This window comes from Alosa sapidissima, chromosome 1 (genome assembly GCF_018492685.1).
Source record: "Alosa sapidissima isolate fAloSap1 chromosome 1, fAloSap1.pri, whole genome shotgun sequence".
NCBI classification, from domain to species: Eukaryota; Metazoa; Chordata; class Actinopteri; order Clupeiformes; family Clupeidae; genus Alosa; species Alosa sapidissima.
Genome location: NC_055957.1, coordinates 20,057,170 through 20,069,839, shown reverse-complemented (window position 1 = coordinate 20,069,839; position 12,670 = coordinate 20,057,170). Strand labels below are relative to the sequence as shown.

Genomic DNA, 12,670 nt, shown 5'->3' with positions numbered 1-12,670 from the left:
ACAGCAGAGAGCACTGAAGCAGACAGACACAGGGAAGCAAAACGTCACTAAATAATGGTGACTTAACACAGAAACTGCAAAAGCAGCGTTAAACACGCTTATCGGGAGCAGGCCCAGGCAGCAGTGATGATGAAAAGCAATCTGTCTCCCTCCTTCCCTCACTCCCCGTCTCCATCCCTCCGTAACCCCCCCCCCCCCCCCCCCCCAGCAGCCAGCCACTCAATAATGAGAAGTGCGGCTGCCAGGCGGAGCTGGCTGAGCGTCACCAGTGTAATAACACCAATAAAGCCGCGAGAGCAAAATAAGGCACGAGATGCTGGCTCCTGTCTTCTCTCTCCGTTCACCCATCTTCCCCTTTGAGACCACAGCAGGGAGGGTAAACATGGCTGTGCCGGGTTCACCCTTCTGTTGACTGGGGTCCTATTTGCCCTGCTGGTGGCATAAATACCTTCAAACTGCAAACTGCCACACACAACAACAACAACAACAACAACAACAACACTATCTCTGGTTTGAAAACAGGAAACAGGCTAAAAGACCTCAGTTACTGTAGGTACATAATACAACTGCTTTGTCAGGGTTAGGCTTGGTGCTGACAAGACATGTATGCACCTGCAAGGGCACCACTGATACAAAACATTATCATGGAATTTTCATTCCACCTTCACTCCATCTTCAACTTCAGAAAAGAATTCAGTTTAATTACATGTTTGGCACCAACTGAAGGGACGAGCTTGGTCACTGTTCTCCTCAGTCGTCAATGAAGACCAGATCAGTGGCTCTTTCATCACAAGCTATGCATTTGAGGTTGGAAGACTTGACTGTATGCTGAGAAGGAAAGGCATTTAAATTCAGTTTCTATCTAAATGAAAAGAGTGTCTGGAAACATAACACTTGGCTTAAAAGTATGTCTGAACCCAGTCAAAGAGCGTTGTCTAAAGAGTAACAAGAAAAGTTAAAAAAGCAGTCAGAGTGAGTGATTTGAGCAAGTGATGGAAGTGGACATAAAAAGAAAGAAAAAACGGGGAGGAAATTAGAGAGGCAGATGGAGGGAGGGAGTGAGGGATGACCTCCACCACAGGAGCCCGGCGAGAAGCGAGCAAAACTTCCTCATCCGGAGCGGCAGGCGCTCTTTCTCTCTCCGGAGAAGAGGATTAAACTCTGACCTCCATCCCCATCGCCCCCCCCAACACATACCCACACCATCCCCTGCCCACACACTAATCTCACAGCCAATCATATGGCAGGATTCCTGCATCCCCTCCCTGCAACGGCAGCTCTTAAAGAAATGACTTTAGCGTAGCGATGCACTAGCATTAGTGCTTAGAGGAAGGACTCCTGTGAGGGAGTAATGACAGACAGGGGAAAATGGAGAAGGGGGGGGGGTGGGAGGTGTGTGTGTGTGTGTGTGTGTGGGGGGGGGGGGGGTGTAGGCTGGCTCTGTTAAATTACATTAGTCAATCTGTGGTCTGCGGGGAGCGTTTTGTTGTGACGGCGGCAGCAGGGATGGTGTCAGCTAACTGCGCCGGGCGATGCCCGGGACGTTCTGTGACAATGACACGCTGACAGTCGCAACCAGCAAGGGCAAGAGCTTGCTCACCACACACACACACACACACCTACAAAAGACAATTCCCAGCACATGTATTGTGACACTCATAAACACAGAAAATGAAAACCTTCAAATACAAACATACAAACAAGGAGAAATCACACACACACACACACTCCACTGCTCTCAAGAAGAATAAGAACACAGCTGGTGGTAGACAAAGCTGTGGAGAAAAAGTGTTAGCTACTCTCTGTTTTGAGAACTCATCTAGCTTTTTCCATTTCTTGCTCTTTTGTTCTCACTTCTTCTTCCCATACCCTCCATTTCTGTAACATACTTTCTCTCTCTCTGGTGATCACTGTGTACTGATGTCTTTTTTGAGGTGTGTGTGTGTGTGGGGGGTTGGGGGTTGTGGCATAACTGGCACAAGGATATTGACGACTTGTTCTGCCAAGCTTCCGTTGGCAGACATGACAGAGCAGAGAGGAGACTCTGAGAGAAGAAGAAAGGAGGGAAGGATGAGAGAGGGCCGCCAGTCCAGCATCCAAGAGCCCCACCACAGGGTCCAGGAGGTGGGAGCCGGGGGCCAGTCTGGGCATGAGTGCTGCTCTGAGGGGGCGCCTCCCGGCAGTGTGGCCTTTTGATGGAGCATCCGCCTCCCCACGCACTCAGAGCTGCCATGCTACAGTACGCTTACCGCAGGAACCCTGCTTGTAATCACCATTTTATATGAACTTTAATTAACTGCCTGGGCCCTCTGAGACTTTTAAATCTCCTTCTTGAAAAAGTTGGTCAAGGGCAACTCTCTCTCTCTCTCACACACATATGCACACGCGCGCGCGCGCACGCACACACACACACACACACACACACACACACACACACACACACACACACACACACACACACACATACACACACACACACACACACACACACACACACACACACACACATACACACACACACACACACAAACAAAAGAGAAAAAGTGCATGAAAAAGTGTGGAGTTCCACAGCAGCAAACATATACATGCCTCGTTATCTGCACAGATCTATCAGAATGGAAATATGAGGGGAAATTGAGGAGACCCCCTGCCCTTAACGGCTCCAAAAACTGCTGGTGAAGATCAAAGATATAAAATAGAGCTCTGTTGCGTTACAGGGATTTGCCTGCATGCTTCGATTTCTCTCCCTATATTCAATGCTTATATATTGTGACCACAAAGGGTTTCAGATGTTGTCCATGCTATTTAAAAATGGCCTTGGAATTTTCATTTCAAACTATTGACTTTTCCCTACTACTACTGACTGTTTTCCTTGCGTTCTGATGGTGCCCTGGGAGTGCGGCAGCATAATAGGGGTCAGACTGAAACCGGCACGAGCACCTGAGCTTAATGTGACACATTGGCGGAGCCGACCGCCACCACTGCCAATCCTCAGACTCGAGGATTGCTGGACCCCAGCTGCTCTCAAGGGGCCAGCCTCAGGACGTGTGTATGGGGGCGGTGGTAGTGTAGTGGTTAAGGAGCTGGGCTAGCGTGCAGTAGCCTTAAAGGTTAAATTCCCAGCTTCCACCGTTGTGCCCTTGAGCAAGGCACTTAACCCCAAGTTGCTCCGGGGACAATGTGATCCCTTGTAATATAGCTGACACATGTAAGTCACTTTGGTCAAGAAGTGTCTGCTAAATGTAATGTAATGTCCTACACAGCAGCACAATGTTCACAAAGGGGGTTTGCTCTTCAAATGAATATGGCAGACTTAAACAGCTACCACATGTTTGTTTTCACACTTGTCCTCATATTTCAGCAAGTGCATCTAGGCCATGCGTACAATAGTGTACAGAGGAGGACAAATATATTAATGAGATGAAAAGCACTGGTAATGCTGATTACTACAGTTTGAATTATCATGGTCAGGCAGTCACAATTCCACAATACTTTTGGTCATGCCCACACTCTAGACAGCAAGCCTCAGATCCCAGGAGCTACAGAACAAAGGCCCAATTTTCGAAATATCGAAATCTCTTTATGAGTCAAACAAAAACTCTGTGATCTGTGAATTGCTGTAATTACAAGAGGTTGTACGTTTGAAATTACTGAAAGTGTCTCCAAAAAACCTGAGGGTGGAAATAAACATTCTTTCATTCGCCCTTAAATCAAGACTTTAGCTCCGACTTTGCTCCGCCTAATGACAAGGTAACCATAGAAACAAAAGGGCAGGGGTAACATTGGAGGTGTAATGAGAACAAGTCTTGCAAACTTACAAGCACTCATCCGGGGACCGTAATCTTTGTCATTTGTTGTTCCGTGCAGAGACTCACACACCAGTGCACACTGTGAAAAAGAGAGAGAAAGAAAGAGAGAGAGAGAGAGTTAAAATGTTAAATGCAAAAGCAAAAAAGACTGCTTTACAATTACTCCTTGCCAAAACCATACAATCTCTCCAACTCTGTGTTCTTTGAAATGTAGCTGACTGTGCCGTGAGCAGAGAACACCTGCCAGGAAGGATAATGTCACACCCTGCCACCAAGGATATTTCATGTGGCATTTTAAGTGCAGTGACAAAAGCCCTTATGCCAGCCTGTCATATTCCAACAACACACAAACAAGGCAGCATTATGTCTCTTGTGTTGCAATGAACCCACATTATGTCCTGGATGGCCTTCTACAGAACACAAGGCAGAATAATGGCTCAGCTTTAAGGGGCACAGAGGAGAGGTGAGGGTGGGAAGCGAGAGGAGAGGGAGATGCGGTTACTGTGGCTGTGAAGGCTAAGTGTGCGCCAAACCACCGTCATGGGGTTTTTATCTACTGCATCCATCCGTGTCTCTTGATCTTACATCCTATTTGTCTATGACGAGAGTCTACATCTCTTTTATTTTTATTTTTTCGTTGCCTTTTTCGTTGTGGTTTCCCGTCTGTCATTTTGCAACCTTTATTGTTGTCTCTCACTCACATTCATGCGCTTCTTCCTCTCCTCTCCTTCATCTCTCCTGACTAGCCCAAGTGAGCGGTGAACCGTCCATCATCCACACCTGCATTCCCGGCAACCCATAACCCCTCTGAGAACTGCAGCCTGAGGGCTACACTGGAACTGGAGCCTTCACATCATATCAGCTGTCCCTGGGTCAGTTTCTACTATACAGGGAGCGAGGTAGACAGCCTTCACATTGTATCAGTTCACCAGTTCATTAGTGATCTGGGTTCAGCTTAGAGAGATGGTTATATATGCAGGTTTCGTAGGGGAGAGATGTGTATCAGTCAAAGGCAGTGATCCTGACTCAGAATTTCAAGCAGGTATGAGAGATGTTTGATCATGCTCTGCTGTCTTCAGCCAGTTCAGCTGTTAAAAAAACACAGTTCAGCTGTTAAAAAAACCATGGCAAAAAGTACCTCACATCTCCGAAGCTCAAAATTCAGAGCCAGATTTATCTTTACAAAAACGCAGGGCATCTCATGGCCACTTTGAACCAAAAAAAAATAAAAAATGAAAATAGAGCAGGAGAAATCCCACATTGGGTCGTCAGCTTGGGTTAAGGGGAGTGGGAATATGAGAGTCCCAGTAATCCCTACTCTCAAAGCAAGACAAGGGGTGATCCCAGTTCATGTTCGGTAAGATCAAATCAACAGCGGGGCCTCGGATGGCAGCCCCTCCGCTGCGTGCGAAATAGATCGACTAACTCCCCGGTCTCAGGGCTGGCTTGGCGCTGAAAGGATGGCACTCAGCGCTGTGGAGCTCAGGAGAGCTGGGGCAGTGAGCGGCACTGTGCGCTGCTATGATGTGCCGTGGCGTGGCGTGCCGTGCCGGTGATGCCCGTAGCTCTGGCTGAGTAGAGCTGAGCGTCGCTGGGCATGGCCGAGCCTCTCTGTGCTGGCTTGGCGGTGTCAGTGTCATCAGCTGCTCAATGAGACGGGACGGCGAGCGGGACACGCAGCTCATCAGGGAGACGCAGCCCGATTCACAACTAATATACTCCATACACGCACGCACACACACACACACGCGCACGCACACACACACGCACGCACGCACGCAGACGCACACGTGCACGCACGCACGCACGCAGACGCGCACGCGCACACGCACGCACGCACGCACGCACGCACGCACGCACGCACGCACGCACGCACGCACACACACACACACACACACACACACACACACACACACACGCACACGCACACGCACACGCACACGCACACGCACGCACGCAGACGCACACGCACACACACACACACACACACGCACACACGCATGCACACACACACACACACACGCACGCACACACGCACACACACACACACACGCACGCACACGCACACGCACACGCACACGCACACACACGCACACGCACACACACGCACACAGAGCTGCATATGCATACATGAATCCCACTTGTTTGTGGTTTGCCATGTTTGCATGCATACGTAAAGGCACAGACAGTGAAAAAGGTACATAAGCATACAGCTACTGTATGTCACTACTTACAGCTATTGCTGAGCTAGATATGACTTTTTCATGGGCACAAGTAAGTTGAGTATCTGAAACAGCACTCATAGAGGAGAGGAAGTGAATGAGAGAAAGAGGACACCTAGCTGTTATCTGATCTGTGTCAATCTGATCTGGGATTTTAACATCTAATCCTGTGTATTAATGTAAAGTAAAGCCTGTACGTTGAACAGAACCCACTAGCAGCCAAGAGTAGAGAGGCAGCAGTACGTACGACTCTGTTCTTGGCGTTGATGCAGCCCATGGCGAAGAGGCGAGCGCAGCGCCGGGCGCGGGCGCTGAGGAGAGGGGGGAGCGGCGAGCGGCTCTCCTCCAGCTCACATCTGTCATCCGTCATCCCTCGTTTGTTCGCTGGAGGACTAGCCTGCGACGCTCACCTGCTCTCGCTCCCTTCGTCAGGTGCAGCTTCACACTTCTCACCAGGATCAGCACGGCCCGAGGGGCAGCGCACACATAGACGCAGCACCCGTAACAAAGGTCCTCCCAGTGCAGATGGTCGGTTGCATCAGGCAATAACACTAAGGGGCTTGGGGATCTTGGATGTCCCTCCTCTTCCTCTTGTTTAATACATTCCGTGCGCAATCCGGATTATTGCTTAGCAACACACAACACAGCCCCTCTGAACAGCCGCACCACTGACAATAAAAACTTCAGAGTAGCACGACAGTGTACGGGTGAGTGCAAGTGTTACACATGAATTACAGCCACTAAACACTCATGGTACACACACAGACACATAATCACACACGCACACACACACACACACACAGACCAGGCGCCTGCTGTCTCTATGGGCTTTGGGGAAGTGGCTGAATCTCATTGGGCCTTTCCAGTGCTGACAGGCTAATCCCTGCAGCATTAGTGCAAGCAAGAGCAGCTGGGAGAGCCCACAGTGCGCACTGACAGACGTAATTGAATCTGTGAAGAAAGCGTAGCATTACCATGGCCGCCCACTTGGGGGCAGGAGGGGAAGACGAGGAGGAGGAGGAGTAGGAGGAGGGAGAGAGAGAGAGGGAGACGTAGAGTAGAGAGTGGACAGGGACAAAAAAGAGATTAAGAGAGAGAATGCTAAAGATGACAGGCTAGAGTCCAAGAGAGATGAGGTGGCAGAAACGTCTACCTTCTGGCCCTGGATATCGGCCGTGATGTGGTCTGCTTCTCCATCCTCAATCTCCCCCATCTTCATCCGGCTGACCACTACAGTGCCAACGGCTGCCAAGTCATCGGATGACCTGCGAGGAGAGAGAGAGAGAGCCAAAGGTAAATGATCTATGGTGAATGGATCGGAGCACAGGATGAGAAACACCCATCCTCCAGAGGTCATTTAATACAGTCCACACAGGAAAGTATGGGTGAGGGAGAAAGGTGAGAGGAAAGGGAAGAGAGAGAGAGAGAGAGAGAGAGAGAGAGAGAGAGAGAGAGAAAGAAAGAGGAGAGAGTGATTGGTTCAGTTGGCGATTACAGTCTCATTGACACAGCGGCAGCACAGACATCTTTGGCGAGAGCAAGGTGCACAGTTTTCTTATTAGCACTCCCATCTCTCCGCTCATCATTGCCAGTGATGGGAAATCCATGACACAGAGGCAAGCCGACTCAAATGAAGAAAAATTATCCCTGAGCATCAAGCAAACACCGCCCCAATTACTGTGAGTGATCTGCCTTAAATTATATCTGTCCCCTCTGGAATGGGATAATTATGGGGTGTGGGGTTGGAGTCTGCATTCGTGTTTGTGGACTCACAGCTGAGGGAAAACACCATGACAGGACGGGGGAAGGGAGAAGAAAGAGACGTGGAGTGGAGGCCTTCATCCGCCTCTCCTGTCTCTCCATGTCTCCTTGCTTTCCCGACACTCTAACGGGTTTGAATCCTCACATCAGACACAAGGAACCACACCGCATCCCTGCACTCCATTCATTTAGCAACCCTGTCCCATACCCTTCCCACCTGTAGGGGGCTCCACCACATGAAATGACCCCCCCCCCCTGACTCCCCACTGATGGGTCTTCACCAGAAGCCTGTTCGATTGGTGCTATGCATCATATTTTATAGCCTATGTACAGCAAGGTAATAGGACACCAGTTTGCCACACATCACGTCATACCGTTCACACCCCCTTGTCATTTGACCTCATGGCAACCCCTGCCGTGAGAGATCTGTTGTCTGCGTAGCGTAATTGACCCCCGTCTTTGAGAGTACAGGTGGCACAAAGGGCAGTAGCTGCACTCTCAGACGCGCGCTGTGTAGGAGAGACCTTCTGCTGTCTCTTTACCTTTATCTAGGCTGTCCTTCAGCTCAGGGTACTGGGTACAAGGGCTTCTTCTCCACTTATGCTACTCCTATTTACTTTTTGGTCTGAAACTACTGTGTTAACATACAGTATGTGTATGCTTGACTGGATGTATGTGAAAATAGATGAGCAGTTTTGTCTCAAAGTGTGTGTGCGTATGTGTGTCTGTGTGTGTGTGTGTGTGTGTGAGAAAGGGAGAGAGTGAGTGTGTGTGTGTGTGTGTGTGTGTACGTGTGTGCGCGAGTGTGTGAGTAGGAATGTCTCAGCCTGATTAACATTAGCCCCGGCCGGCACAGGTTCAACGGCAGCAAATCAAGCACAGAGCAGGAGTCAGCACTGCTAGAGGATTGCGCCGAATCTGTCAGTCAGTCTCGTGATTGACCTCAAATTAACTTTGAAGCTGAGCTGAGCTGCTGTGGAGAATCCTGGGCCTCCCACTCTCCTCCCTGCAACAGCCGCTGCAGCTGCTGGCATTCCAGCAGATTGCGCACCCAAACACGTATCCCTGACCAATCTAATTGGCCTGGGTCCCATTATGACAACAGTACATCAGAGAGCTTTGTTAGCCTGACAGAAAAACTAGATGTACCGCATAGCAGTACAAAATATGACCACCGCTCAGCCCTGTACATCCATTCCACGAAAATAAATCACATTAATCAATGTCTCCATCTTCTACTCCATCCCCCACTCTTGAAACTTTTGTGTATGCTTGTTTGGCATGTGTGTTTGCGGGCCGCACAGAAAGTAGCTTACTGGCGTTGCAAAGGTGAATAGATTTGTGGCACATGCCAAAAAAATTATAGCATTGTTATAAAACCTTTAAAATCTCTAAACAATCATAAGTAGGGCAGTTCATCACAGTCCATCCATTGCAACTGGACAGAAGAACACCTGTAGGCTACATTGTATTTGGAAAAAGCAGAAGGTAGCAGCATAATGTATTTATTTATTTATTTATTATTAAACAAAACAATCCCTGTCAGTTCCATGCAGTTTTCAACAGCTATCAAGAAGAGAGGTCATGTCATGGATTTTTGTGAATGTTTCTTCTTCAACGTATGCAAAAGTTTAGTCATATAGTTCATATGATATTCAGGTTTATTGTCAAAGCACAAATTAAATACCAGTAGCATAAAACAAAATGCAGTTTTACCCAGTAGTTAAAAATAACTGACATGTCCAAAAGGGCCTTCATGAAATGCATCTCTAGATACACATTTTAACAGGCCAAGTTGAAGAGCTGCTGTCCGTTATTGTTTGTGCAAATATAGGCTGATTCATGTTCCCTTGCATTTTGCAACTGTGAGGTCCATGGTTAGTCTGGCTTTCGCCAGACCAAGCTCAATCTTTTAAGAAATCGAAAAAGAAATAGCCAGCAGATCAGGCTGGGTTCACCCAGCCTAGTCCATGGTAGGTGCCCGATAGAAATATTGTTTAATTTTGCGATTAAGATATCCACGCACTGGCGCCCCCTCAGCGACGTTCGTCCCCCGTTTTTAGAGCTATTCTAAATGCAAAAATGCATAGAGGGAGTTATGACAACACCGTGTTAAACTATAAGCTATATAAGGTAGGCCCTATGCTAGGCCTATTACACAACATATATTGTCACTAGGCTATGCTGGCGACCCAAATAAAATCTCCTTTGGGAACCAACAGTATCAAAGGGACTTAAGCTGCCTCCTCTTGGCGAAAGGTTAATAGTTTTGCATATCAGTATCAGTAGTAATCAGTGTTGGGAGTAATGCATTTAAAAAGTAATGTAATTACAGTAATGCATTGCTTTTTGCTGTAATGCAGTAATGTAAGGCATTACCAATACAATTTCAGTAATATTTTACTCTGTACAATTCTCAGTAACTAAAGTTACTTTGCTTTTTAATCCAAAATTGAGAAATGCTCAATTGGCACCAGAGAAGATTATCCAAGAATTAAAAAGTCATCTATGCTGGTCCTGGAATTTGATTGCCTTGTTTAGATGACTGTAGAAAGGGAATTTTAGTTATCTCTGCCATTCATGCAACAGATCTAACATGGTTAGGCTATACTTCTCATTTCAAGCAGTGAGAATAACAAAAATGTTGCTTTTACAGACAAAGATCGTAGCCATTATTCTCAAACTATTTGCATTAGGTTTACACCACTGTAAGTGGAATGATAGGCAACCAGCAATGATGAGAACCATTTAAAGTCAACATACAATTTCACTATGGCTATATTTTACTATATTAAGTTGTGAGTGACCTTTGGCCTTTGGGGCCTACATTGTCCCATGAGCCATAACTGCAACCATTATATTGTTCTTTTGTTAGCCTTAAGCCTAGCTCAGTCATTATGTCATACCACATCACCTCCTGCCGTGTAATGTGCTGCATTGAACACATGAAGATCTATTGAGAACACCAAATCCATATTTCCTGTTATTTTGGTGAAAGTAATGTAAACGTAGTGTAATGCCTTACAATTTAAAGACAGTAATATTGTAATTTAACAAATTACTTTGAGATGACAGTAACAAGTAATAAATAATGCATTACGCTTTTGAAGTAACTTGCCCAACACTGGTACTGTAGTAATACATTTCACGCAGCCGTGTGAATCACGGAAAGCGCGAATGAAGTGGACACTTCTAAATGGGACCCACTGTAGCCTACAGTAGCTGAAGGTCTTTGGCTAAAGCAGCCATAATGAAGAAAGTGTTATCATTCTTTGGATACTTCACACACATGCTTTTTAATCGCATAGACTACAACTACCAAGCTGGAATCAAGCACATCGACTCCCCTCTCACCCTAAACACACACTTCGAACAAACAAAAAGCGTCTCAGTCTCACCGTAGGCTAGCCATAGGCAAAACTGTATCGGACCGGTGTAACGTTGGTACTAAATCATCCATTGCAAAGAATGAAGATCATTAAGTTCAGAAAGAAGAAAGATGAATTTTGTTGCCTAGCATGTACAAATATGTGTAGGTACAGCCCTGCCCTGGATACATCTCTCAACGTGTGCTCTAAAACATTTGGTTTAGATGTAGATCATCACGGGTGCGTTAATAAATCTATAGGCCTACATTGCGGCGAGTTGACACGAATTATTCACTTCACGAATTTATGTTTCAGTCCTAGTTACTTTACTTTGAGCCATGCTCTTCCTTACTTGAATCACCTTTGAAAATAGAGGATTGAAGTAGCCTAGTGGGTGTTTGGGAATTAACGTTGACTCAGATGCTTTTTGAGACTTTGAGCAGAAATGTCCCAGCCCGGTGTTTAGGATGCAACATAGACAGGTTATCTTTCAGATAGCCTATATATTTTCCATTAGAAAACCATCACGTTAGCGAACGTGTTGTGGCTAACTCACTTAGCTCCTGCTCATAGACATAGACATATACAGTCTATGCTCCTGCTATAGCCTAGGTTATGGTCATACGAGAATGGGATGACAGTCGAGATATATTAGTGCTGTTATCAATTTGCTTGGTAGCCTATAACCGCATACATGGTTTTCTACAAATAATCAAATTGGCCTCCATCACTCAATCAATGCTAACGGTAACATTATTTTACCTACCTCCTAGGTTATAATTTACAAGATTAACGTAGCCTACCTGCAGTAAAAACCAAGCATGTCCGATAAACATTCTCACATTTATTTCGGCTTCAAGAAGAAATGGGAATTACATTTCATGTGGAAATCATCCTACCCTTATTAGACGTTCTCTGCAGTAGGCCAGTGTTGTCCTTGTCTTTCCAACCTACATTATCTTCCAACAAAATAGGGAGGGAAAGTAATCTCATCGCCATCTAGTGTTTGCGTTCCTAGAGTTTAGCGGAGTGGATGGGATTTTTTTTAGAAAAAATATATCTCGGTGCACATTGGGATTAGCCTAGAAATCTAGACGCGCCCCTAGCGGCAGCTGCCAGGGCTAGTCTAGCAACTCTCCGTTGGCTTGTGAGCTCCTGAAATCGAAACTTAATCAGGCCAATGAAATCGTGTATAGAGTCGTTAGGTGGTCTTAACATAATGATTGATGGCAGAGTTGCAATGGTTTGGCTTGAATTCCCTGCTACTTGAAAAATAAGATGGATGTTGCTGTTGGCGAACAGTGTGACACGAGTTAAGCTTTTATTAGTAAGTTGGCAAACGTTTGAACTAGCCAACTAGCGCGGCTGGTGGGAAAAGCATGGGACTCATAGCGCTACCGCTGTCCTATTGCGTGCAGAGGGAATTTAAAACACAACTGATTATCCCGCCCCTCGGACTGAGCACTGCGAACGGTGAGTGCCCAGACCCTACATTTTAATGTGGGTCTGG

At 46.7% G+C, this 12,670-nt stretch overlaps 1 protein-coding gene across 16 annotated transcripts in view; it reads right to left on the bottom strand.

Annotated features, from left to right (window-relative positions):
• The window catches only part of inpp4b (inositol polyphosphate-4-phosphatase type II B), a 159,889-nt gene that overhangs the window by 72,605 nt on the left and 74,614 nt on the right, over positions 1–12,670 (bottom strand). For 15 of the 16 annotated variants that reach the window (XM_042057498.1, XM_042057508.1, XM_042057490.1 and 12 more), the window contains 2 exons: positions 7,185–7,296; positions 3,819–3,888 (listed from right to left, as the gene is read on the bottom strand). In XM_042057498.1, coding sequence (XP_041913432.1) covers positions 3,819–3,888; positions 7,185–7,250 — 136 coding nt within the window. In that variant the 5' untranslated portion in view covers positions 7,251–7,296. Of the gene's footprint in view, positions 1–3,818; positions 3,889–7,184; positions 7,297–12,059; positions 12,141–12,670 lie in introns of those variants that run through there. The other variant, XM_042057596.1, reaches the window with a different exon arrangement.